The sequence below is a fragment of the Pelodiscus sinensis genome, chromosome 27 (genome assembly GCF_052426305.1).
Source record: "Pelodiscus sinensis isolate ZL-2025 chromosome 27, ASM5242630v1, whole genome shotgun sequence".
Classification (NCBI taxonomy): domain Eukaryota; kingdom Metazoa; phylum Chordata; order Testudines; family Trionychidae; genus Pelodiscus; species Pelodiscus sinensis.
The window spans coordinates 14000081-14022670 of NC_143078.1; the positions used below are offsets into that span (position 1 = coordinate 14000081).

At 56.8% G+C, this 22590-nt stretch overlaps 1 protein-coding gene across 1 annotated transcript; it reads right to left on the reverse strand.

Moving 5' to 3' along the window:
• Positions 1–7430: 7430 nt before the first annotated feature.
• On the reverse strand, positions 7431–22590 carry LAD1 (ladinin 1). Its single transcript, XM_075909898.2, has 10 exons — positions 22429–22590; positions 17010–17153; positions 15589–16168; positions 14667–14816; positions 12199–12242; positions 11149–11215; positions 10830–10943; positions 10107–10196; positions 9598–9675; positions 7431–8629 (listed from the first exon to the last, which is right to left on the reverse strand). Exons 1-10 carry the CDS (start codon positions 22464–22466, stop codon positions 8624–8626), a joined length of 1311 nt encoding a protein of 436 aa, XP_075766013.2. The 5' UTR covers positions 22467–22590; the 3' UTR covers positions 7431–8623.

Here is a 22590-nt window from a genome sequence, read left to right on the forward strand (position 1 = left end):
TGATCTGGCAGGGAGGAAAAAGGAGAGCGTTGAAAGCGACAGTGACCCCCACAGCAGCCCAGTCAGTCCTTCATCCTGAGCCCTGCGGGTACTGGATGTCCGTGGCCATGCGGGATGAGCTTCGGGCAGCCCTATGGTCCATAGTCAAACTGCTTTTCAGGGGGGCGGAGTGCTCCCTAGGAGCCGTACTCTCCGCATCGGACAATCAGGCCAAGATGGCATCCAGAAATCAAGGCACCCCCCAAAACAGTCAGTCGCCATGTCCGAAAATTCAGTTGATGTGCGAGGCCTTGGCAGGAACTCTCCTGCCGCCAGCAAGGCCTGAGCGATACGGCAGCGAATAACGCATTTGTACAGGGGCATTTCCATTTGGATTCCCTTAGGCCGTGCGTCACACTCCCGCCTCCGCCTGCGCTCAGAGCAGCATGCAGGGGACGAAGAGGGAGCCGTCTCCTCCTCCAGTCCCGTCCCGGTGCTGGGCTGCGATGCTGAGGGGGGGCCTTAGAAAGGCGCAGTGGCAGGGAAGCGGCGGCCGGCCCCAGTGCAGGTCATGTATGGGTGGGAATAAACCCCTTATCTGCCCAGCGTTTTACTGAAACTCGTTTGTCATTTGGGATCTGTTTGCTTTTCCACTCACCCCGAGAGACGGGGGCTACAGGCAGGGCCGACAGCCACATGGGCCCCAGGGCAAGACGTGTAGGGACCCCCACTCTGCGCCCCCACAGGCAGGCGTTCAGCCCTTACTGCTGCCCAGACCATGGCTGGCCCCCCACTCCTAGCTCCCAGCCGCGTGGAGCCGCGCTCCGGCAGCAATTCAAAGAGGCCTCCAGCTCCAGCTGCTGATGCAGATGCTTGTTCCATCGCCGGGCCCAGGGCAACTACCCCCTTGGCTCCCACCCGTGGGCAGGCCTGGCTGCAGCACAGCAATGCCACGTATTTTGCTTCCGCAATCCAAGGGCCCCAACTGCTAGGGACCTCTGGGTTCTCCCAGCCACCCCTTCCGAGCTGGGTGCCAGCAGCCGATTGGCTCAGAAGTCCCTTGAGTACCTAGGGAATCCTTCTGGGGCCAGTTTAGCTGGGCTTGGGGCAGCTTTGAACGCCACAGCAGGGTGAGGGCCAAGACAACCAAGGCCAAAACAAAATGGCCGCCTGCATCCTGACAGGAAGCCCTAGAAAGAGACTTCGGAGCCACGGGCTGCGTTTAGGCGGGGGGGCTGCCACCCAGGGCTGAAACACTCGGTTACCCCATTAAAAACCAGCACTCCCTGTAAGCTTGTGCAGCTGTTCAGGAGAGATTCCAGTGCTGCCCAGCTGGCTAGCAGACGCCAACAGCTGGGTTTGGGTTTCTCCTGGTGGTGCACATTCGCACATGTCTGAGTGCATGTAACAAACTTTATTGTGCATGTGAATCGAAAAAAATTGGAGGGAACATTGGTCACAGGGGATGCTACTTCCGATGGAAACCCTTTCCTGGGCTCATTTTTTTGGGGGTGACCAAACCTTATTCCACCAGCTGCGTTTGTGAATTCCGCGCAGCTGCAGCAGCAAGTGAGTGGGGTGGGTAAAACAGCTGGGTGGGAACAGCCCGTTCTTGAGGGGGTCTGTGCTTGTCACAGACAGGTAGGAGCATCTATAATTATCTTACAAAGCGAGGGGAAAGGAGCCACGTCAGCACGGAGCCTGAATGTGCCTGAGCTAATTCTGCCTCCCCCACCGCTCAGCAACATAGTTCTCCTTAAATAGGAAGCATCCTCTGCCAGTACTGATAACTCCGAGCGCCCCGCCCAGCTCAGGGTACGTAGCAACCTCTCCGGGCAGAGATGATCTAAGAGAGAGCTATGCTGCATGGGAAGTTCAGGGGAGGAGGATAAACCCAAGGAAACAGCCCATTTCACTCCCCAGTGCTCAGCTAACACGTAGCCAGCATGTTTCCTTCTGCCTTATTGAATGTACACCCTGGGACTGGCTTCTCCTCGGAAAAGTCCCCCACTGTCCCTGGCCACTGAGGCAGTCAGAGATGCTAGCATGGTAACTCCTGCCTTGAACCACGTGTGATGTAGTAGGCAAGCCATATACTAGGTCATACACGATGGTCATCCACTGGTGGCTGTGTTTGAGCTGGGGGTGACCCCTACTGGCCGGTATCTGTAGCACTGCCCAGCAGGACAGCTGCCTAAGCCACATAGGCAAAGACCCCAAGCAGGGAGGGAGGCAGAGACCAACACCAGGTTTCAGGGGAATGGGCAGTTGCTGGCTCGGAAACACTGTGGCTGTGTCTAGACTGGCCAGTTTTTCCGGAAAATCAGCCGCTTTTCCAGAAAAACTTGCCAGCTGTCTACACTGGCTGCTTGAATTTCCGCAAAAGCACTGACTTCCTACTGTAAGAAATCAGTGCTTTTTGTGGAAATACTATGCTGCTCCCGTTCGGGCAAAAGTCCCTTTCGTGCAAAACTTTTGCGCAAAAGGGCCAGTGTAGACAGCTGAGATTAGTTTTCCGCAAAAAAGCCCCGAAAATGGTGATCGGGGCTTTTTTGCAGAAAAGCGCGTCTAGATTGGCCACGGACGCTTTTGCAGAAAAGCGTCCTGCCAATCTAGACGCTCTTTTCCGCAAATGCTTTTAACAGAAAACTTTTCCATTAAAAGCATTTCTGGAAAATCATGCCAGTCCAGACGTAGCCAAAGGGAACAGCTTTAGCTGAGGGTCTAGGGCTGACAATGGACCCCCTAATCCAAGGGGTCTGAGGCATCCTGGCCCTAATTCCTGAAACTACATCACATCTGTGCTGTATCCCAGAGCAGCAATAAACCCTCTCTATTCTACTGGCTGGTGGAGTCTATTCTTGCTGCTACGGGGTTGCAGGATCAGGGGGAACCCCGCCACATCATCACACCACGTTAGTTCCTCTGATGGGTTCCTTATGCTGAATCCTTCCCAATCCCTGCTCTGGGGCCCAGCAAGATTCACGAGGAATTCAAACATCCTGTGATCTTAAAACCACTTCAGCCAGGCAGAGAAAATGCTGGGAGAGGGGCATCTCTGTGGGCAGCGCTGTCTATGCACGGACAGCCCAGCAAGTAGGTATCCATGGGGGGTGGGAGTCCAGGCTGCTGGGTTCTGTTCCTGGCCCTGTGGCTCACCTGCTGTGTGACACGGGGCAAGGCTGGAGCCCAAAGGAAAACCTGCAGCAGCAACTCAGAGCCAGGCTCAGTTAGCTCCATCTGCCTGGCTAAAAACAGCCAAGTGGACTTTTGTGCTCAGACCCTGGCTCCAAAACCGTCTTCCCCTCGTTGGGTTTCACAGCCTGAACTCCAGCTCTCAGTTGCCCCTGGCTCTGAATCTCACTGCTCTGGGTGTGACTTTGCAGTGTTGACCTACCCCAAGGCCACAATGCTCCAAGGCCTTTAGGCTCATAATTCCCTGGTGTGATGACTGGGAGAGGTAAGACCCTTTTCTGGAGATGCCAGCCATGCAGTCAAGTCTCTTCACGGGGTTTACTCTTAGGACCTACCTCTAATTGTCTTGCCTGTAAGGGCTGAAACCATAGACCGTGGGTCCTAGAGAGTCCCCAAGGAATGCCAAGGAAGCGAGTTGGCCAGAGGCCAGGAGAGCCAATGGAAACCGAGTAGGGACTTCTGAATTGGAAAGTGACCTTCCTGGTCCAGTCTTTGTATGACCAGAGCAGAGCCTGGGCAACATGAATTAAGCCAGGAATCCAAGCATGGAGTATTTATTCTAGAGACAGCCATACCCAAGGAAGGACTACATCTTGGAATAACAGATGTGGGTAGAAAAGGGAATGTTTAGTCAGATGCGATCACGTTATTTTCTTTAGCTGAGGGTTTCTTGGACTTTGCTGTGTGTCACTACCCCCTTATGTGCAACTATCACTACCCCCTTATGTGCAACTTTCCAAACTGAATCCCGGGGAAACAATTCACTGTTTTAATTTTTAGATGCTCTAACACAGGGCTACTCAACACACACCCTAGGCATGGGATCCTTTTAACGTAGCCTCCACTGGGAACCCACTCTACCACCACACATCAATATAATGGTCTTCTGTTGATTAAATTCCTGGACTGTCATTGCTCATTTAAAGTGCTGCCATGTGGGTTTATACCCATATTTACAGCAGGTAAATATTGCATTTTATGAATATCAGCAGAATGGACTTAAACAGGGCCTGCGTGTTGTGTAGTCTTGCCTGCCAGGCTGAAAAGCTATTTGCACATTTAAGTTGCAGCCTTCGGCTTGTGCGGTATCATTGTGGGCCCCTGGACTTCCAAACTTGAGTAGCCCTGCTCTCACCTAGCAACCCCCTAATGTTCTCTCTTTTTTTTTTTTTTTTTTTTGGGTAACAAAACAATCAAAACTCTCTAAAGACCACGATCCGATTCCTGCGACCTAGCAGGTAGGAGATTGTGAGAACTGGTTCTTCAGCTCTCTCTGCTTCCTATTGGTAATCTCTGAACCGTTGGACAGCGTGAGAAGCTGCCTCTTACCTTAGTGTCCTAGGATCCCACATGGCCCAACCATACAACACACCACAGGGCAGCACCTAAGAAACAGGAGCTGGGGAAGTGTCCTACATCTAAAATGACCACGTTCAAACGGCTCCCTCCGGGTCCCCAGCAAGGCTACCGCAGCAACAATGCCTTTGCCAGCTCTGGCCAGCAGCTCGTGTGTGTCCTAAATCCCCAACCCTAAATGTAGAAGCTTCCTACCCCAACCCTCCTTTCAGGCACCTCTCCAAACAGCTCCCATGTGTCAAACCACCTGTTCAGACAATGGTCCCTCTTCTAACAGTGTGGAACAGCCGGCCTGGCTCCATTTTTCCAGTGTTTCTTGCTCAGCCTGGGTAGAAGAGGCTGTAGAAGAACTTACTTGCTGCCTGGATCTAGAAATCCAAACATTGACAGGACAGACCCTACTACAGCCTAGAGGCCAGTGCAGGACTGGTCCCCAATTAATCTGGCATCAGCCAGAGCTTTGTTCATTCTAGCCTTATGCAATAGCCCTTCCAACACTTTCTTTGTAAGGCAGAGTTTGGCTGCCTGTGTTGCTGTCTGTTACACTGCTAGTATTTAGACTGTTCCATAATCTTATTCCATGTGGGATCTGACCACTAGGCAGTTTTTCCTCATGCTGAATGTTCATTTTTAAAACTCCTTCCATTACTCCTAGTTCCTTCTTAAGCCACCACAGATAATTCCTGACCCTTCCTGGCGGTTACATCCCTCCCAGATTTCTAGATGGCTAGTACACCCTCATTATGGAAGCAAAAATCTACCCTTAACTTCCTAAGCATTAATCAAGCCAATCTACATGGATTCTCTTTTGCAAAATGACATTCAAGACTCCGTCATGGACAGAGTTGGGCAAAAAATGTGAATGTCTGTGAATAATTTAAGTGAACTTTCTCCAGCTTCATTTGTTTCCCCACAAGACCCTAACAAGCCATGGTAGAAGAGGCTGTCATGTTTAAACAGACAAATATTTGAGGAAAGCAAATTTTGGGATATTTGTGCCAGAAACTTGATTTCAAGGATTATTTACATCCAGGCAGTGCACAGAAACATCTGGTGCTCTTGCATGCCGAGCAAAGGCAACTCAAATTGCCACTATCAAACAACTCAAAAGATACAGCATGTTAAAATGTTTGCACAGAACTTCTAATTACATGCTTCTGAGCTACAAAAACTCCAGGAAGTCTGTAGACAAACAAAAAGCTAAATAATTTATTTGCTGCCAGTCATCCTCCATCTTTAATAGGAGATCAACTGCTCCAAACAACCCTTTTCTCTGAAATATTCACTCTAGGAATTATTTTGAAGACACTCTCTGGCACGTGGTAGATCAGACTAGAAAACTACAAAAGTCCCTTCCAACCTTGGAATTATGAAGTCTTCTTGGTTTTTGGTCTTAACACTGAACTAGCACAGGGCAAGTTAAAACTAGATTACCTAGGTAGCAAACCACTGTTTTATTCCTACAGGAGATGGACTTCGGTGTTTAGTTCCAGAGCATTTATACAAAGAGCAATGCAAAAACAAAAAAAGACAAAAAACCCTTAATAACCACCTCAATAAGTAGGTTCATTCGCCACTTGGATAATGCAAAGTGACCTATTCTGAACTCCATAGCACAACCATCCTGTGCCTGCACTTGCTTTGCCTGCCAGAGGGAGTTGGTAACAAGTCTCTAGAGCACTTGTCTCATCCCCAAACAATTTGCACACACAATAGGCTTTGAGCTCCTTAGTCACCCCAGTACAAAAATCAGGAATCACCACCCCAGGTCTGATTGCCTTCTTTGCCCATCCCAGTGGGCACCAGGAGTAGCTCCCTTCAGTGTGACACTGGCATGAGGAGGCTCACGCTGTCACTATCCCTTCAGCAGCAAAATGCAGCCGTCTCTGGGGTGGAAGGAGCAAGATGTGGCCAAGGAGGTTGGGGCAGACCCCGATTCGGTCTCTGAGGCATGAATCCCTCAGTCTAGCAGGCAGGCATCTGGATGTGGTCCCATCTCAGCAGGGACTCGACTCCAAAAGCCCCTCAGGTCGTCTCCTTACCTCTGGCCCAGGGAGCAGGTGGGTCCCCCGCGGCCAAGTGGAAGCTGGCACAGTCTGAGAAACGCCAGTGGGAAGAGCGAGGCTTTAAACCAGGCTCCACAGTCCAGCCCCCGGCCCGACGCCCAACTGGAGGAATGTGAGTGGCCGGGCTTGGTATGTGAACACTTGCTTGCTGCTATTTCGGCAGCACGGCCCCTAGCCCCTTGTGCGACTCTGCCCCCCTCCCCACGAGCCCATATAAGCCCAAGCGGCGGGTGGCCTCGGAGAATTGCTATTTTAAACCCGCAGGGCTGCGATAGACAAGGCCCAGGGGGCTGACACAAGCCAGCCAGCTGTCACTCTCAAGTGGCCAGGACGCCGATAGGCAACGCACTCTTGCCTAGAGGGGCCCTGGGTGTCAGACGGAGGAGGCGAGCCTATGAATCCCAGCTCCCATCCCCCAGCCTTTCCCCGAGACACCACGTACGCCTATGCCAGGCGCAGAACCAGCGCGGTGAGGCGCCTGCGCGGGCGTTTAACCACAGGCCGCCAGGGGCAGAGCTGTAATGGTGCTGCCCGGCCCCAGCTCCCACAGGGCAGCCTGGAGCTCAGAGCCAGCCCCCAGGGGACACATCCCACCCTATAGCTGGACTCAAACCACTCCAAGGGCTGGCTCAGCCACCGAATTCGGGGGAGGCAGACCATTAAGGGAGGGAGCAGCCACCCCCAGAGCGGTATTCACCCCACAGTGAGGATTTTACCTCAGGGCACATCCAGCCCCCACACCCCTGCCTCCCTCCAGAGCTCAGCACCACACTGAGAATCGCCCGGGGGAGCGAGACCAGCGAGGGGCCCCCCAAGAACAGGCCGAGGCCCGGAGCAGGTTATAGAAAGCGCCATTTATTAGGAAATTAAGAGCGGAGGCCAAAGCAGCAGGCTCCTTCCTGAGGTGCGACCGGAGCACAGAGGCTCAAGCTAAAGAATCCGGGCCGAGGGCTCACAAAAGCCGCGCTCCGCCTTGCTCCTCGGGCGGGGGCCTTTGGACACGGCCATCGCGGGGGCTCCCCAGGGCACCGCCTCCCTAAGCGGCCCCCCCCAGGCGGAGAGCAGGCAGGAGAGGCTCGTGCGGGAGCTGGGTTCGAGGTCCAGGCTGCGGCCCGGGAGTGCAGGCCCCTCACCGCAGGAGTTTCAGTTCTGTACAAGGCCGGCTGGGGTAAGAACAGGCCGGCTCTTGCGCGGGAGCAGCGGGGGTAAAGCAGGACGTGGGACTCGCCCCCAGGCATCCCAGCTGCAGCCCGGCCCTAGGCTGCAGACCGGAGTTGCCAAGGGGCCTCCGTGGCTAAAAGGGAAAGGGGGAAGCAGGGAGGAGGCGGAGAACTGCCCCCCCCCCAAGTGACAGGCAGAGAGTAAGGGAGATGAAGGAGCCCTGGCAATGCAGACGTGGCTCCCCCAGGACAGCCCAGAGTCTCCGGGGGAGGGAGAGTGCGGTGCACGTGTGTGGGTGGATGGGTAAGAAGCAGTGACGGAGGTCAGGTGAGACACGGCCCGTGGTTTGGGTGCTGTGGCCACCTGCTGAGCTAGGAAGGGGAAGGGAGACCGCTCTTCCCACGGCTAGCCAACACTGCGACCGACAGCCTCCACCGTGACAGGCTGGGGCTGGCTTTTAACCACGCACCTCCAGGGGCAGACTGTGAGGACGCTGCCCGCCCCCAGCCCCGCTCTGGAGCCGGCAGTCGCTGCTGGTTCCCTGGGGACGTTGGTCCCAGGCACAGCGAACAGGAGGCGGCAGGGAGAGGCCAGCGAAGCACCCAGTGCAGACAGAACTCGTGGCTTTGCTATGTCAGTGCCAGGCCGGACGGCGGGAAGGAACAGCTGCTCGGGAAACGAGTCCTCTTCGGATCTTCCTCCCCCACTCCGTGAGTCAGAAGCCAGGACCCCGAGGGGAAAGCCGGTCTCAGGGCCCATTTCATGGGAGGAGGGTGCTCAGAGAAAGCCACGGAGGGACGCTGCAGGGTTGCACAGGGCCTGGCTTTGACCATCACAGCAAGACTTCTCCAGGGAATCTCCTCGCATTACAGCTGGAAGAGACAAAGGGACATCGGCAGGGCAGGCCAGAGGCTGCAGCACAGAGAGAAAAATGCTTGAAACTACGGAGATCAGCCTCTGCTCTGAGCCTTGGCCTCTTATAACCCTCCCAGGGCTCCTCTAACACTCGCCTGCTGCCCAGCTGCTCCGACACACCCAATTCCCCACCCACCATGACCTCACCGTCTGGTGACTCACCCCACAACACCGCAAGTCCCCCTAATACCAGCTCCGCTGAGCTATTATCCCCTAAAGACACTGAGCTCGCACCCAGCACCTCCAACACGCCCTCACCAAGCCTGTGCACTCAGAACTCTGCTCTGTGGCATGAGAACAGCCAGACGGGGTCAGACCAACGGTCCATCTAGCCCAAAGTCCTGTCTGCCCACAGTGGCCAATGCCAGGTGCCCCCGAGGGAGTGAACAGAACAGGGACTCATCAAGCAATTCATCCCCTGACCCATTCCCAACCTCTGAAACAGAGGCTGGGGCCACAGATCCATCAATGCTTATTATTAGCTAGGGCTGAACCCCCATGAATTTATCTAGTTCTTTTGTGAACCCTGTTCAAGTCCTGGTCTTCAGAGCATCCTCTGGCAAGGAGTTCCACAGGTTGACTCTGCGTTGCTTCAAGAAAAACTTTCTTGTGTTTGTTTCAAACTGGCTACCTATACATTTTGTTTGCTGACCTAGTTCTTGTGTTATGGGAACAAGCAAATCACTTTTCCTTAGTCACTTTTTCCACATCAGGTGTGATTTTAGAGAGCTCTCATATCCCCCCTTTTCTAAGCTGAAAAGTCCCCGTCTTATCTCTCTTCACATGGCAGCCGTTCCAAACCCTAAGGGACAGACGCTGGCCCCTGTTGTGGCTGCTTTGTGCTGCTCTAGCAGGGAGATTCCAGGAGCTGGAGCCCAGCTCAGCCACCGGCTCTTGGCAAGCCCCGCGTTCCCTGCGCTCTTACCCGGGTGTCGCTGGAGGCGTCGCTGTGCTGCTTGGCCCAGGGGCCGCGCCTTGGCACGCCGTCCGTTTTCCCAGTGTCCTGCAGAGAGGGAGGAACCAGCTGGGAAGGGTTTGCTCTGGGCCCGGACCATGCTGCTTGGAACGGTCCATCGGCTACACGGATGGAACCTGCCCCAGAGCCCTGGATCCAAACAGACCCACACGGCTCACATCAGGGCTCTGGGTGCGGGGACTGGCCAGCTGGGTTACAGGTCGGGGGTGAGCCCTGAGTGCTGTAACCACACGAGAGGGCGGGATCTGAGCATTACCCCAGCCTCCCAAGCAGGCTCCAAAGTCCCACCAGGTGGGAAACTAAGGCAGAGGAGCTGGCTCGAATTAGAGGTGCTGAAGGGGGACGTGGTCCCAGGTACCATGGCCAGCATCTCCCTACAGACTCCAGTCAGCATGACCAGGACCACTTCGCCATCATGGACTGCGCCCCTGGTGTCAAAATGCCAGCACATTCAGTACCTTGGTTCTTCCATCCTGGCTGGGCTCCTGGGTCCTGCTTATCCAGAGGTTGATGCGAGAGGTCACCACGCCCGGGAGCCTCAAGCTCTCCTGCCACACAACGGGAGCAGTTAAGACCACACTGTACCCACCACTGGAATGCAGCCACTTCTGGGGGGGCCACACGGCTTGGCACACGCTGCAAGGGTTCCTATGCCCTGCGCTTCCTATGCAAGACGAGCACACGTGGCAGGAACTACCCAGGCCTAACAGCCTCTGCTCTTCCTACAAGTGCCACTGGCTTGAGTGACCCCTCCCACCCCCCCGTGGGGCAGATCTCAGCTTCAAACCTCATCTCTGAGGACACCAGCTGTGGTCCAGTAGGGGGCAGGTGTCAGGGCCAACTCACAGGGCAGGGCGCCACCTGCTGGCTGCATGGAGCATTCCTAGTGCGCCCCATGCCGAAGACATGGGGGGGAACTGGGGGCCTAGCTGCAGGGGAGCCCCTGGCGGTGCAGCCGGCAGCTGCAAAGGAAACCCGGGTAGTGCATGCACCTAGCAGGTGGGGTGTCCACTGGGGCACACAGCCACGGGGGCTCTGCCTGGCAAGTGCCACCAGGCTGAGGGAGCAGCTGCATGAATCTGGCCCCAAGGGGCAGGGTTCCTCTGCTACCTGCCCAGGGCTCATTCGCAGCGAGTCTCAGTCCCCCCTCAGCCCCTGCTGCGCCCCGCCTCAGCCCTCACCTTTCTGACAGGAACTGGGTCGGCTTTGCTGGCCTCGAAGATGCTGCGCTTGCTGGCCACACCCTCCGAGGAAGGGGGGACGTTTCTCAGCAGGGGCGACTTCACCTCGGAGCGCTGGGAGCAGAGACAGGAGCCGTTGCTCTCCTCTGTGTGATGGACTCTCCCTGACGCCGTCGCTTCCCCTCCTCCCCAGGCCACATACTGCTCAGCCACGCGGCGCTCAGGCACCCCACGGCCGCCTGGAGGCCACAGAACTCGCCCGGCATTCACAGGGCCTGCAGGCCCGGCCCAGCCTGTGACCCCCTGGGGCGCCACGTACCTGCACGGCCGAGGCGTATTTCTCCAGTTTCTCCTCAATCTTGTTGGCTGGGAGTCTCACGCTGGCACTGGGGAGGGGGAAGGGGTGGAAAGAGTTGAGTGAACCCCCCAGCATCCTTCATGCCGTGGCCATGTCTGCCTGGTGACAGGCCAGTGGGGGAGGGTCTATTTGGCACTGGCAGAGCTGGGCTTGACTCCATTCAGGCTCTGACACCGTGGTACCCAGTGCCTGCTCCCAGTGACAGGGGGCTGGACTCCATGCTCTGAGGTCTCTTCCAGCCCTGGGATTCTGGGAATTCCATTCCCTTCTCGGTGCCTCGGTTGCTCCCCTATAAAATGGGGATTTAAAACCAACCCACTTTAGCTTCCCGTATCTTATTACTACACTGCATCCAGGGAAGTGATTTTTAGCTGTCCAAGATGGCCCATGACCCAATCTGAGCACATCTTTGATGGATCCAGCCTTGCCAGCTGCCCTAGGGAGGCCTGGCACCACTACCACCCCCACACTGTACAGCAGCAGAATAAGGCCCCAGCACAACAGTGGGAGTCAAAGGTATTTGGGTGCCTGAGGATCTGGGCTACGGTCACACTGTACAAGAGGGGAAACTGAGGCATGGAGTGGGGGGGGGGAGGGGAGCAGGACTTGCAGAGCCAGTCTAGTGACTGCTCCGGAAACAGAACTCCGCTCTCCCATCCTCCATGCCATTGTGCATCAAGAGGTATGTTCTGGGTGGCCCTGGTGAGAAGACCCCACCAGTTTATTTTTCTCTGAGTCTGTTCTATTGTCTGGCCACTGGTCTCACCTGTAGCCTGGCTGATTAAACCCCAGCCGAGTTAACAGCTCACCAGGGCTGAGATGCCACACTGGAGTCTGTAGGTGCCAAGTCCCCCCTGCCCCCCATTGTACGGTGGGGGCAAGGTTTGCCATTGTCAGAGGAGCTAGAGGAGGCCTTTCGGGCTCAGCGTGCGCTTGGAGAGCCCTGGATGGCAGCTGGGGGAGAAGGTTGGAGTTAGCAGCTTTGTGGCATTGACAAGCAAACCCACTGACCTTCTGGTGAACACGTTGTCTTCCTGGTCTTTTCTGGACATCACCTGCAAACGCAAGCAGAGAGGAGGCATGGCTCAGCGACCAAGCAGGAGACTGGCTGGGAAGAGGCGCCCTTCCTAGGGCTGTGAATGCTCACACAGCCCAGCTGGGACCAGCCTGCTGCTGGCTCCACAAGCCGTGGGACATCTCCTGGGGGTCAGCTCACCATGGGACAGAGGAGTGGGGTTCGCTTGGTGGCTTCTGAGCCAAGCCATCGCAGAGTTCGTGACCACTGCTGCTTCAGATCCCACCTGGGCAGGGGGCAGAGCCTAGACATCTTCAGACTTCAGGTCCAAGTGAAAACCTGGGCTGGTTCCAATCGCTTGTGACCTGCTCCCCTCTCCTCAGGGCTAGCCAAGGGATGGGAGAACCCTGGTCCAAGAACACATCTGGTTTCCACCCTGAGCCAGAGGCTCTCGATCTATTTCCCCCTCCTCTGCCCATTCACGTCTCCATCCCTAGCCTCACCTTTCCCTGCCCTCAGTGTCGCCCCCCCCCCTTTTCTTCCTCCATGGCACTGCTCCACTTCTCCTGGCCGGCCTGCTTCATCCCCCTGGCTCTGCAATCCCAGAGCACAAAGCCCTTCAGGCCAGACGTCCCGATACTGCTCCAACCTGGGCCAAGGGCCATCCCTGCAGAAACCTCTCCCACGTGTAGTAACATGATAAGTGAAGCTAAAGAGCTGCTGCTGTTTGACAGCAGTGCCCAGACTCCGTTCCAAGGGACACACAAACCCGGTTCCAGCCTCTCCCCGCGTGCCTCCAGGCGATCCAGCCAGCTGTAAACCCTTCCAGGCCGGCTGCTCCTGGGCATTCTGCAGCCCAGAGCAACACCCCCTGGTCCATTCTGCAGGCCAGACAGCCCTACGACTTCACTAGCCAGCAACTTGGGAGTCCAGGGCCAGTGCCGCACGTACTGCAGGCAATGCCTGTAGCTGGGACAGGGCCAGCCCGGAAAACAAGGTCCAGGTCTGCAGAGATCACTACTTGGGCAGGGTGTGACAGTGAACACCTCTCAGCACCAGCTTGCAGAGGGCCCACCTCGACCTCCATCGGGCCTGGCAGGCTCATGGCCTCACACTGGTGCTGGAACAGGACAGCCAGCAGGAACGGGTGTGAACTGGTGGCCTGCTCCTCCCCACCACCCCTGCACACAACCCAGCCACACGTCACCCGGAGTTCGGCGGCGGGCTTACAGCACGTCCTGAAAGGAGCAGCTGGGTCCAGGCACACACTAGGCAGACAGATACGGATACACCTGTCTGACCAGCTGGGCCACAGGCACAGGAGGATGAAAGGGCATTTACATAGATAATCCAAGCTGGCAAGAGGGGAAGCTACTGATTAAGTCACACCTGAGGACGGACTGCGTGCCCCGGGAAGCCCTCCTGGCTGGATACAGAGAAACGGGAGGGAGCAGAAAGACACCTGTGATCTATCACGTAGGGGGCAGAAGGGCAGAGCCCCTCCGGACCCGTGAAAGTTGGAACCCCTTGGCGGGGGAAGGGGGGCTGGGAAGTGACGGCGAGTAGGCATGTGGCTTGGTTGGGTTGGGCGGAGTCACTCGCCAGCGTGCCCCAGGTGTAACCGGAGCGGCCTCTTGTTCTTGCTAACGTCACTTCCTTCTCCGCGCTTGGGCAACACGCTTTGCCCTGGCCGTACCAGCGCTGAGGGGAGAGGCTCGTTTGGACTCTTTGGAGGCAGCCATGGCAAGTGGCCCGTGGAGGCACCAGCATGGCAGGGCCACATCTCCAGGGCAGTCGGGAGCTGGGGGCCACGGTTACCACCCCGGCAGCATTTGGATTGGTAGAGTCTGTCCAGCCTGGCAGATCGGACGCGCCGCTTCGCAGCAGCCGAGACGAGGGGCAGCATGTTCCGGGGGTTCAGAGCGGACTCCACAAGGGGGCAATGCCAGACAGACCTCCCAGGGCGGGCAGTGGAACAGGGGGCAGGTTGATGCTGGGCTCAGACCCCCCTCAGGCCACTCAGCGGAGCTGCAGGAGGACAGAACGCAGCCTGGGCTGCCAGACCCTTTAGGGGGAACTGAGGCAGAGCCGGGGCCATGAGCTGGGCACTGCCCTGGGGGAGGGTGGCAGCATCTCAGGGGCTCATGGGACCAAGAGCTTCGGTGCCAGCTTCCATGCTCCCCCGGAGTCTTGTATCCGGGCTTCCCGAATCTCCCCCCTTTGGGCCCAGACACACAGCCCGGCTGGAGGTGCTGTTCAGGGAATACCTAGACTCTGCTCCAGCTGGGCTCATGTTAATAAGGAGAAGGAGAAAACCTGGGACTGGATCTCTGGGTCCATTCGGAATGGACTCTGCAAGCCCCTGCCTGAGCAAGCAATTGCTGGCGCCAGTCCCGCCAGCGCAGCACGAAGAAACCCGGCTCCTGTAGGCCGGAGGGGTGCTGCCCCGCCCTTCAGCACTCACCCGGAACGAGACGGTCCTCGGGCTGACGCGTTTGAACGAGCTGCTGTAGGTGAGCTGAGTCGGGGAAGCGACCGAGGAGACTCTGGGTCCATCTTGGGCGGAAGGGGCCCCAGCTGACTCCGGAGCCCGGAGGCGAATCTTGGCTGTACCCTGGGGGAGGAACACACACGCATCACTCACCCCAGTCAAGCGCCAGCGGGCAGGGCTCAGGCCCAGGGGCTCAGCAGCTCCAGACCATAGGAACCGGGACTGGAGGGGCCAGACCCCAATCTCTTCCCCGGCCAAGCCACCCAAAGCAGCGGGAGGGGGAGGCCTAGCCGAGGGCTCGGCTCCGCGGGGGGAAGCGGGTACTGGTGCTACCGTAACCTACATCCCTCCATAGGTGGCCAGTAATGGAGGCACAGCCTTCCCAGAGCTGCCTCCACACCCCGGGTGCCCAAGACGGCTGGATTGGGGCCAAGGCGCAGCACAGCAATTTCAACCCTCCACGAGGCCAGCAAGGATTGGGCTGGGGTGGGTGGGGCTTGGCTCCAGGGGCGGGGTCTTAGGCAGAAGGGGCGGGGCTGGGGCTTCACCCGCCGCCCATGCACATCTCTTGGGTGTGGTGCTCCGACCCGCCACCAGAGGGGCAGAAAACATTGCGAGTCACGAGTCCTCAACAGCCTTAGCGAAGGGCACGTGGCTTTTAGCTCCAGACGTCGCAGGTTCCATCCCGCCCACCGACGAGCTCTTTGCCTTCTGGGGGCTGAGCCTTTGGGTCACACCCACTTCCGTGTAGACGGAAGCCAGGTTCCACCAAGTCACACAGGCCTGACTCCTTTCCCACTGGGCCCTGACTGGCAGAGGCTTTGAGGGAAACCCCCAAGCGCCGGGAGACCATGGCTTGAGCGCCACGAATGGGTGATGCTGCCGCACCGCTCACCTGCTGGCTGGAGGGGGGCATAGCCAGGGAGCTCGTTTTCCGTTCCACATGGCTGCTGGGCTTGCATTGGATTTTCATCTCCAGGTGACTTCGGTCTCTCTGCTCCTGCGCCGATCCCTGGGGCTGGTCCCTCACTGCCAGCGGCTGCCCACGGGGTTCGTCACCTCTCAGGTCCTTCTCATCCCGCGCTGGCCCCCCTTGCTGCTCTCCTGCCAAGGCCTTCTGCTCCGGAGCCGATTCCGGACGCCGCTTCACCGTTGGGCCCGTCGAATCCTGGGCCGGCCCCTGGGACCTCAGCCCTGGCAGGCCTTTCCCATCCTGGGCCGAGCCCTGGGGCAGGGCTGCCTCCAGGCGGCTGGCTCCCGGGTTGGGCTTCCTGCAGTTCTCCAGCTGTTCCTTCTCCTGGTTGAGGTTTCCGGAGCTCTCCACCAGCCGCCTCTGCCGCCTGATCCCCGGAGGCCTCAGCACCTCTGTGAGCTTCCGTTCGGGCACCGCCTCCTCTGCCGTGGCCGCAGCTGGCGGCTCCGCCTCCTCTGCCGTGGCTGCAGCTGGCGGCTCCGCCTTCTCCAGGCTCCGTAGCCTGCCGTGACAGAAACTGAGCTGGCACCCACAGAGCCCCAGCACCCCCTGAATCCAGGCCAGATTAACAGCCTTGGAACCGCCCCCTGCCCCGCCTTCAACCCCAATGCACCCTGCCCACACAGTTACCCCTCTTAGAATCCAGATTCTACAGGCATCCGTTAACTACCTGCGTGGCCCCTATACCGCTGGGGGTGGCAGAGCAGGGTGGCGGCTCCGCTTTTGTTCCTTGGCTGGGAGCAGCAGGTGGCATGTTCGGAGCAGCCTTAGCATGTCCTGCCCTTCCCAGGAGGGGCAGCTACCGCACGGGCGAGGGGGTTGGGAGAGCAGGTGGAGGAAGCATTTACACCAGTGGGGTCATAGATAAAATATAGGACTGAGATTTCCAAAGGAGTCCGGTGGGATTCGGATGGCTGGCTCCAATGGAAGAAGCGTGTGTCCAACCCCCCGGATGGCTTTGAAGATCTTGGCCTCCCGCTTGGTGTCAGAGAAGAGCGATTTACCAGTCAATCGCATCTGCCTCCCATGGCGCCCAATGGGACTAGCAAAGGTGCAGCTCGTTAGCCCCATTTTACACATGGGGAAACTGAGGCATGGGGGGAGGAGTGATTTGCCCAAGGTGTCACAGTGACAGCCAGTCGCTGGCTCTACCCACTAGTCCCCTCTCCTTCTCAAGGCCATGAGCAGACCGGGATCCCCCTGTGCTGACTATTTCACACCCTGGAGCCCTGATTCAACACCCGCGTCACGAGATGACTCCCACGGAAGAGCAAGGCAAGCGGCACGGACGTGCCATGCGCTGGGGGGCACTGGCATGTGGAACAGCCCCTCTCCCTGCCCACCTCTCCAGTGCCGGCTTGTTGGTGTTGGGCGCGGGGGAGGGGGTTTCCTCCTCCGGGTCGGTGGTGGAGCTCAGCTGGCGATCTCGTCGGCGGCGTTCCCGCGCTTGTTCCTCCTCATCCTCCAGGGTCCACTGCCTGGTCAGGCTGTGGGAAGAAACAGGAGCATGCCAGAGGAGCGAGGCAAAGCCTGTCATGGGCCCAGCTCCGGGTGGGGAGAGGCAGAGGGTGGGGCGTAGGAGAGCCGTCCTCAGCCCAGCAGGGCACCGATATCCTGGGACTGACACGGCACACACGGCAGCAGAGGTGTGACAAGTGTTTTAGGGAGGGTGCCAAGCTGCAGTCAGGCCCCAAAGCTCCCACACCTCTGCGGGAACACACCGGTCCAATACTCCTGGGCTGGGTAGGGAAAGAGCACAAGCAGGGTGTCTCTCAGAGCTTGCAGAGATAAAGCTGTCACCCCCGAGCTCAAGGGGCCATTGTGCCACGTGGACAGCAGCGCCACATCCCGGTCAGACCCTCGGCCACGGCCCCCCCCAGCGGGTACCAACTGTGGGAAGAAGGGACACAAAACCGGATTGTGCAGAGAAAACCGTGTGGGAGGTGTAATTGTGACACCTCCCCAGGAACATGCAGATTTACAAGTGAGGAAGTGCCTGAATTTAGGGCTTGGCTTTGAACCAGAGCGTTCTTTAACATCGAAAGGGACGTTTTTAAAATCCACATGTCAACAGACGTGCAGGCCACGGAACCACAGTCCCTCCAGTGAGATCAGCCATAAGGCTGGAGTCTTGGATACCTAGAGGGCACAGAAATCCCCCCCCAACCCCAACTCCCTTCCCCTTCCAAAAAAGGCATCTGGCATCTTTCAAGCTGTTCTCTTCCCTCCCTGCTTCAGCCTCTCGCATGCAGGTTGCTTTGAAGCAGTCACTAGTGGTGCTGCAAATAGCACCCAGGCCAGGTAAAACTGAAAGGTCTGGTAGCAAACAGTTTTAGAGACGCGGTTTGACGACTTTTTGCACTACTCCGCGCAGGGCCTGGCTGCGCAGAAAAGTGACACAGGTCTAACTGGAAGGTTGAATTGAAAACCTAGAAGGCTCCCCATGTGGACAGGTTGGTCTGTGCCTTTGGAAACAACAGCCAGTCCCGTGGCACCTTAAGAGACAAATATACAGGATCACGAGCTTTCCTCGGTAAAGCCCACTTCATCCGGCACAGGTGGAACCTCTCGAGTCCGGCACCCTGACCAGTGCCGAACCGGACAATGAGGCAGGAGGGCAATAGTGTTTAGCAGCATCACCAACACTTACTGGTCTGTTAGAGACATTCAGAGTCAATTAGTGCTAAAGAACAGCACAGAACACAGCACTGGGGCTGTACCAAACTTCACAGGTAAGTGGCCAGCCGGCTCACTGAAGTCATGCCGGAGCAGAGAGGTTCCACCTGTGCAAGAGGGCCATGATTCCCTTTGGTTCCTGTTGTGGGACGGTTTCCACTGAGAACGCCGCTCCCATTCCGGAATGGGAGAGGTGGCACCGGGCGTTCCGGCAGCATAATGCAATCAGCTGACCCAATACCAGCCTAATGCCACCAATTTATAACAGGTAAAACTTCCTCGCACGGGCAAGGCACCCCGTGACGAAATCACCAGCCAGCTTCATGCTTGCTTAGAGCCTGTGCCTTTCTCTGCAGATCTCAGACATCTTCAGGGCACAGGCCACGGCTAACGCACCACCTGATGTGCTGCCATTTGCCTCCCCTGCTTCTGTAATGGCTCGGTGGAAACCCCCCCTCCCCGGCCATGCTGGCGTGGCAGAGATGGATTTGCCACCTTTAAACCTTGCCTGCAGTGGCAAGGAACGAGGAGGAGAAACCATCGCTGCAGGGACCATCCCTCAGACCACCAGCAGGTGCTTCTCCGACCACGAGCCCAGCCCACTGAGTCTTGTGGCTTGCAGCAGAACAGGGAGTCCGGTGACAGCTTAAAGACTAAGATATATTAGGGCAGCTTTCGGGGGCTACAGCTCACGCCATTAGGTGCATGAAGTGAGACTCGGGTGTCAGAGATATTATAAAGCTCTGGCCCGAATACACATGCTAGTCGTCAAGGGCCCACGACACTCCTTGTGGGTTTTGCTGAAACAGACCAACCCAGCTACTCAGAAGCTTGTCACAGCATGAGGGGCTGCCATCAGGGGGTGTGTGTCTAATCAAGGAGCAAGTGTTTCCACGACCATTTCTATTAAAAAGGAGGCCGATCGGAAAACCCAGGGAAGGCCACACGGTGGGTGGTTCAGCACAAGCCACTCCGAACTTGGGGCCCAACTTTCTCCTGAAAGTGTTCACATTGGCACAAACTCAGCCCTCCCTCTGCTGAAGTCAGAAGGCTCAAACTCTGCCCCGGCCCGAATGCCACTGCCAATCCCCTGCTACCTGTCGCTGGCACTGTGCGGGTTAATAATTACACAAGTCCGCTCAGGGGCCGCAAGGTGTGATTAGAGGAAGGGAAAGGAGAGGGTTAGAGTGGCAGGTCAGGAGAAAAGCAGAAGGGGGGGCAAGGAGGAAGGAGGGGAGCTATAAGTCTGCCACTGAACTTTCAAACCTGACTTTGGCACCAGAAATCCATGCGAGAAACTGAATGAGCGTCTTACTGTGGCAGGCATGAGTCATGCACCCTTCCCTCAGTCGGCCCCACCCTCCTTTACAATGACCTGCTTCTGAAAGATACAGTGTAGACTGGAGCACCACACTCCCCCACACTCAGAGCCCAGATTGACTCTCCAGGCCTTGCCTGCTGCAGCCTTGGCACTTTGGAAGCCCGCTGGCCCTCCCGCCTCTCCCCCTTAATTCAAAGGAGGCAAAGGCACACCTGCCACCCTGCTTTGCCAGCTCTAGCATTGCTGCACCCAGAGAGCTGGCCAGACTGCTTTGGGCTGACTCCAGCCCCTTTTGGGCACAAGGCCGGTTGCACAAAGTTGTGCCGCCCAGCACACGAGGGTATCAGCACGTGTGTTCCCCTCCAGTGGCACATGTAGGCCCTGTAAGTATAGTAGTTATGCACCTGCTACGCTTGCTGAGGAAGGCATTGCAGCCAAAGAGATGGTGCTGGCATGGACTCCGCTGATCTAGATTCTATTGCCAGCTCTGCCACTAGCTTTTGGGTGACCCTGGGGTGTAAGAACAGCCAGACAGGCTCAGACCAAAGGCCCATCCAGCCCAGTGTCCTGTCTGCCCACAGTGGCCAATGCCAGGCGTCCCAGAGGGAGTGACCAGAATAGGGAATCACCCCGTGATCCCTTCCCTGTCACCCATGCCCAGCCTCTGACAACAGAGGGTAAGGATACCATCCCCACCCATCCTGGCTCATAGCCATTGATGGACCTAAGCTCCATGCATTTATCTAACTTTTTTTTTTTTAAACCCTGTTAAAGTCCCAGTCTTCACATCCTCTGGCAAGGAGTTCCACAGGTTGCCTGTGTGTTCTGTGAAGAAAAACTTCCTTTTGTTTGTTTTAAACTTGCTACTTATTAATTTCATTTGGTGACCCCCTAGTTCTTATGTTATGGGAACAACTTTTCCTTATTCACTTTCTCTGTACTGTCATTTTATAGACCTCTATCATATCCCCCCTTAGACTCCTCTTTTGCCCAAGTTTCCCCACCTGTGAAATGGGGATAATAAACTCACCTGCTTTGTAAAGCAAATGGCGATCTAAGATAGAGCTAGGTATTCTTATAATTGCAGCTGTGATCAAATGAAGCATGTGCATAAGCTTTTGAAGGATTGAAGCCTTAACTAGGAGGCCACACTTTTGCACTCTGAAAGAGAAATCCACCCCTCTGTAGGAGGACAGGTCTAGTGTGTTTATGGACCTCCCTAAGCTCATATTCGAGCTGACTGAAAACATTTTGAATAGAAAAAATTGTCCACGATTTTTCTTTAAAGTTAATCTTTTCACATTTTCCCCTCACCCCAGTTACATTTGGAAGGGGAAAGCATTTAATCATTTAAGAAATTGTTTGGGAAAAAAGTTCCCTCTTCCTTCATTCTGGAAAAACTTAAAAAACAACAGATAGTCTAGCAGCACCTTAAAGACTAACAAAACACGAAGAGGGTATCATGAGCTTTCATGGACACAACCTTCATTCTAGGGTTTTTGGTAAGATTCAAACGTGATCTCAATATACAAATAGCAATCAAATTGTCAATGCATATTATGGTGGAACTATAATGGGCAATTTCACATACAAGAGGGACTTCAAACGAGTCAGTTTCAAACCCTACCCCCATGAAAACAGCTTTGAAATGCTGATTTTTGTGACCCTGGCTTCCCAGCAATTGACCAGTGTCTGATGGATTATTTCCTGGTCTCTGCTCATGGGGGTACATTTCACCCTTTACTGATGAAAATCTGCTGGCTGTACTTTAGAGGCCTTCTAACCCACTGATGCCACAATCACCCCAGCCAGGGGAAGGAACAGAGAGGAGGTTCGCCCCTTATTCAGTGGGGATCTGGTGCCCCAACACAGGGAGCCACTTCAGTGTGTGAGTCTCTCTGTCCCTTGAACGGGAATCTTGTGTAACTAACCGTCCTGTGGACAATTGCAAGAGCATTTCAAAGTGAATAATTGATGCTGGAGACCAGAAGGGTCCCTTACACTCATGTAGTTTGATTTCCTGCAGGACACCAGAGAGAGAACCCCTGTCTGAAGCGGGCTCCTCATTAATACATCCAGAACAGCAGCACCATTAGCCCCACTGCACAGATGGGAAACTGAGGCACAGAGCCAAGAGGCAGATGTGTGGCGGTATCCCCACAAACGATGGCGTTTGTCGGGTGCCTAAACACCTTTCCAAAGCCAAGACACAAGGTGGGGTAAGGCAGCTCTTGGGGGGCCAGGTCCGGGGAGGAGACACAGCAGCTGGCCAGGCACACAGAGCGCCCCTCTAGCCTTGCTAGCGCCTTGAAACTGCAACGCCACGGTCCTCGCACAGGGGTGCTAGGCGCTGCACAGACCAAGCAAGTACCGCCTGCTCCCAGCAGCCCCGAGACCCTGCACTCTCCAGTCCCAAGCTGAGCCCGTCGGGGAGGCTGGAAACCCCACTGCAGGCAGCGCTCGGCCCGGTGCGGGACCCACCTGCCCCCTAGGGCAGCCCGAAACGCACGTCCAGCCAGGATCCCTCTCCCCCGGCGCAGGGTGAGCAGTGGGGGTGCGGGAGCCCTTGCGCCCCAGTGGGACCCCTGGAAAGGGGGACACTCCCCACTAGGGGCGCTGCCGCCGCCGCCCCCCAATCCAGCACCTCCGCGCCTTCTCTGAACCTCCTAAGAGCCCCCCAAATGCCCCCCCCGCCCGGCCCCACGGGGCTCCCTCGCACCGCCCTGTCCCAAGCAGCCCCCCCTTTCCCGGGGGCCCGCACCTACCTGGAGAGCGCAGACCAGTTCTTCCTGCTGCGGGACATCCCGGCGGCCCCTGGCTCTCCCACCGGGGGGCCCGGTAGCCCGCCGGGCGCAGGCTGGGGAGCGAGGCCCTGCGCCGTCCCTGCCGCTTCGCTTCGCTTCCCTGCGCACCTTCGCCCTGCCCGA

Bases quoted from the DNA above. Each gene is read 5' to 3' on its own strand.
- LAD1 (XM_075909898.2), bottom strand. From the start codon at position 22,466: ATGTCCCGCAGCAGGAAGAACTGGTCTGCGCTCTCCAG. The intron at 12,243-14,666 runs GTGAGTGCTGAA...TTGCGTTTGCAG, and splicing joins CGAGGACCGTCTCGTTCCGG to GTGATGTCCAGAAAAGACCA. The intron at 10,944-11,148 runs GTACGTGGCGCC...CTCTGCTCCCAG, and splicing joins AATACGCCTCGGCCGTGCAG to CGCTCCGAGGTGAAGTCGCC.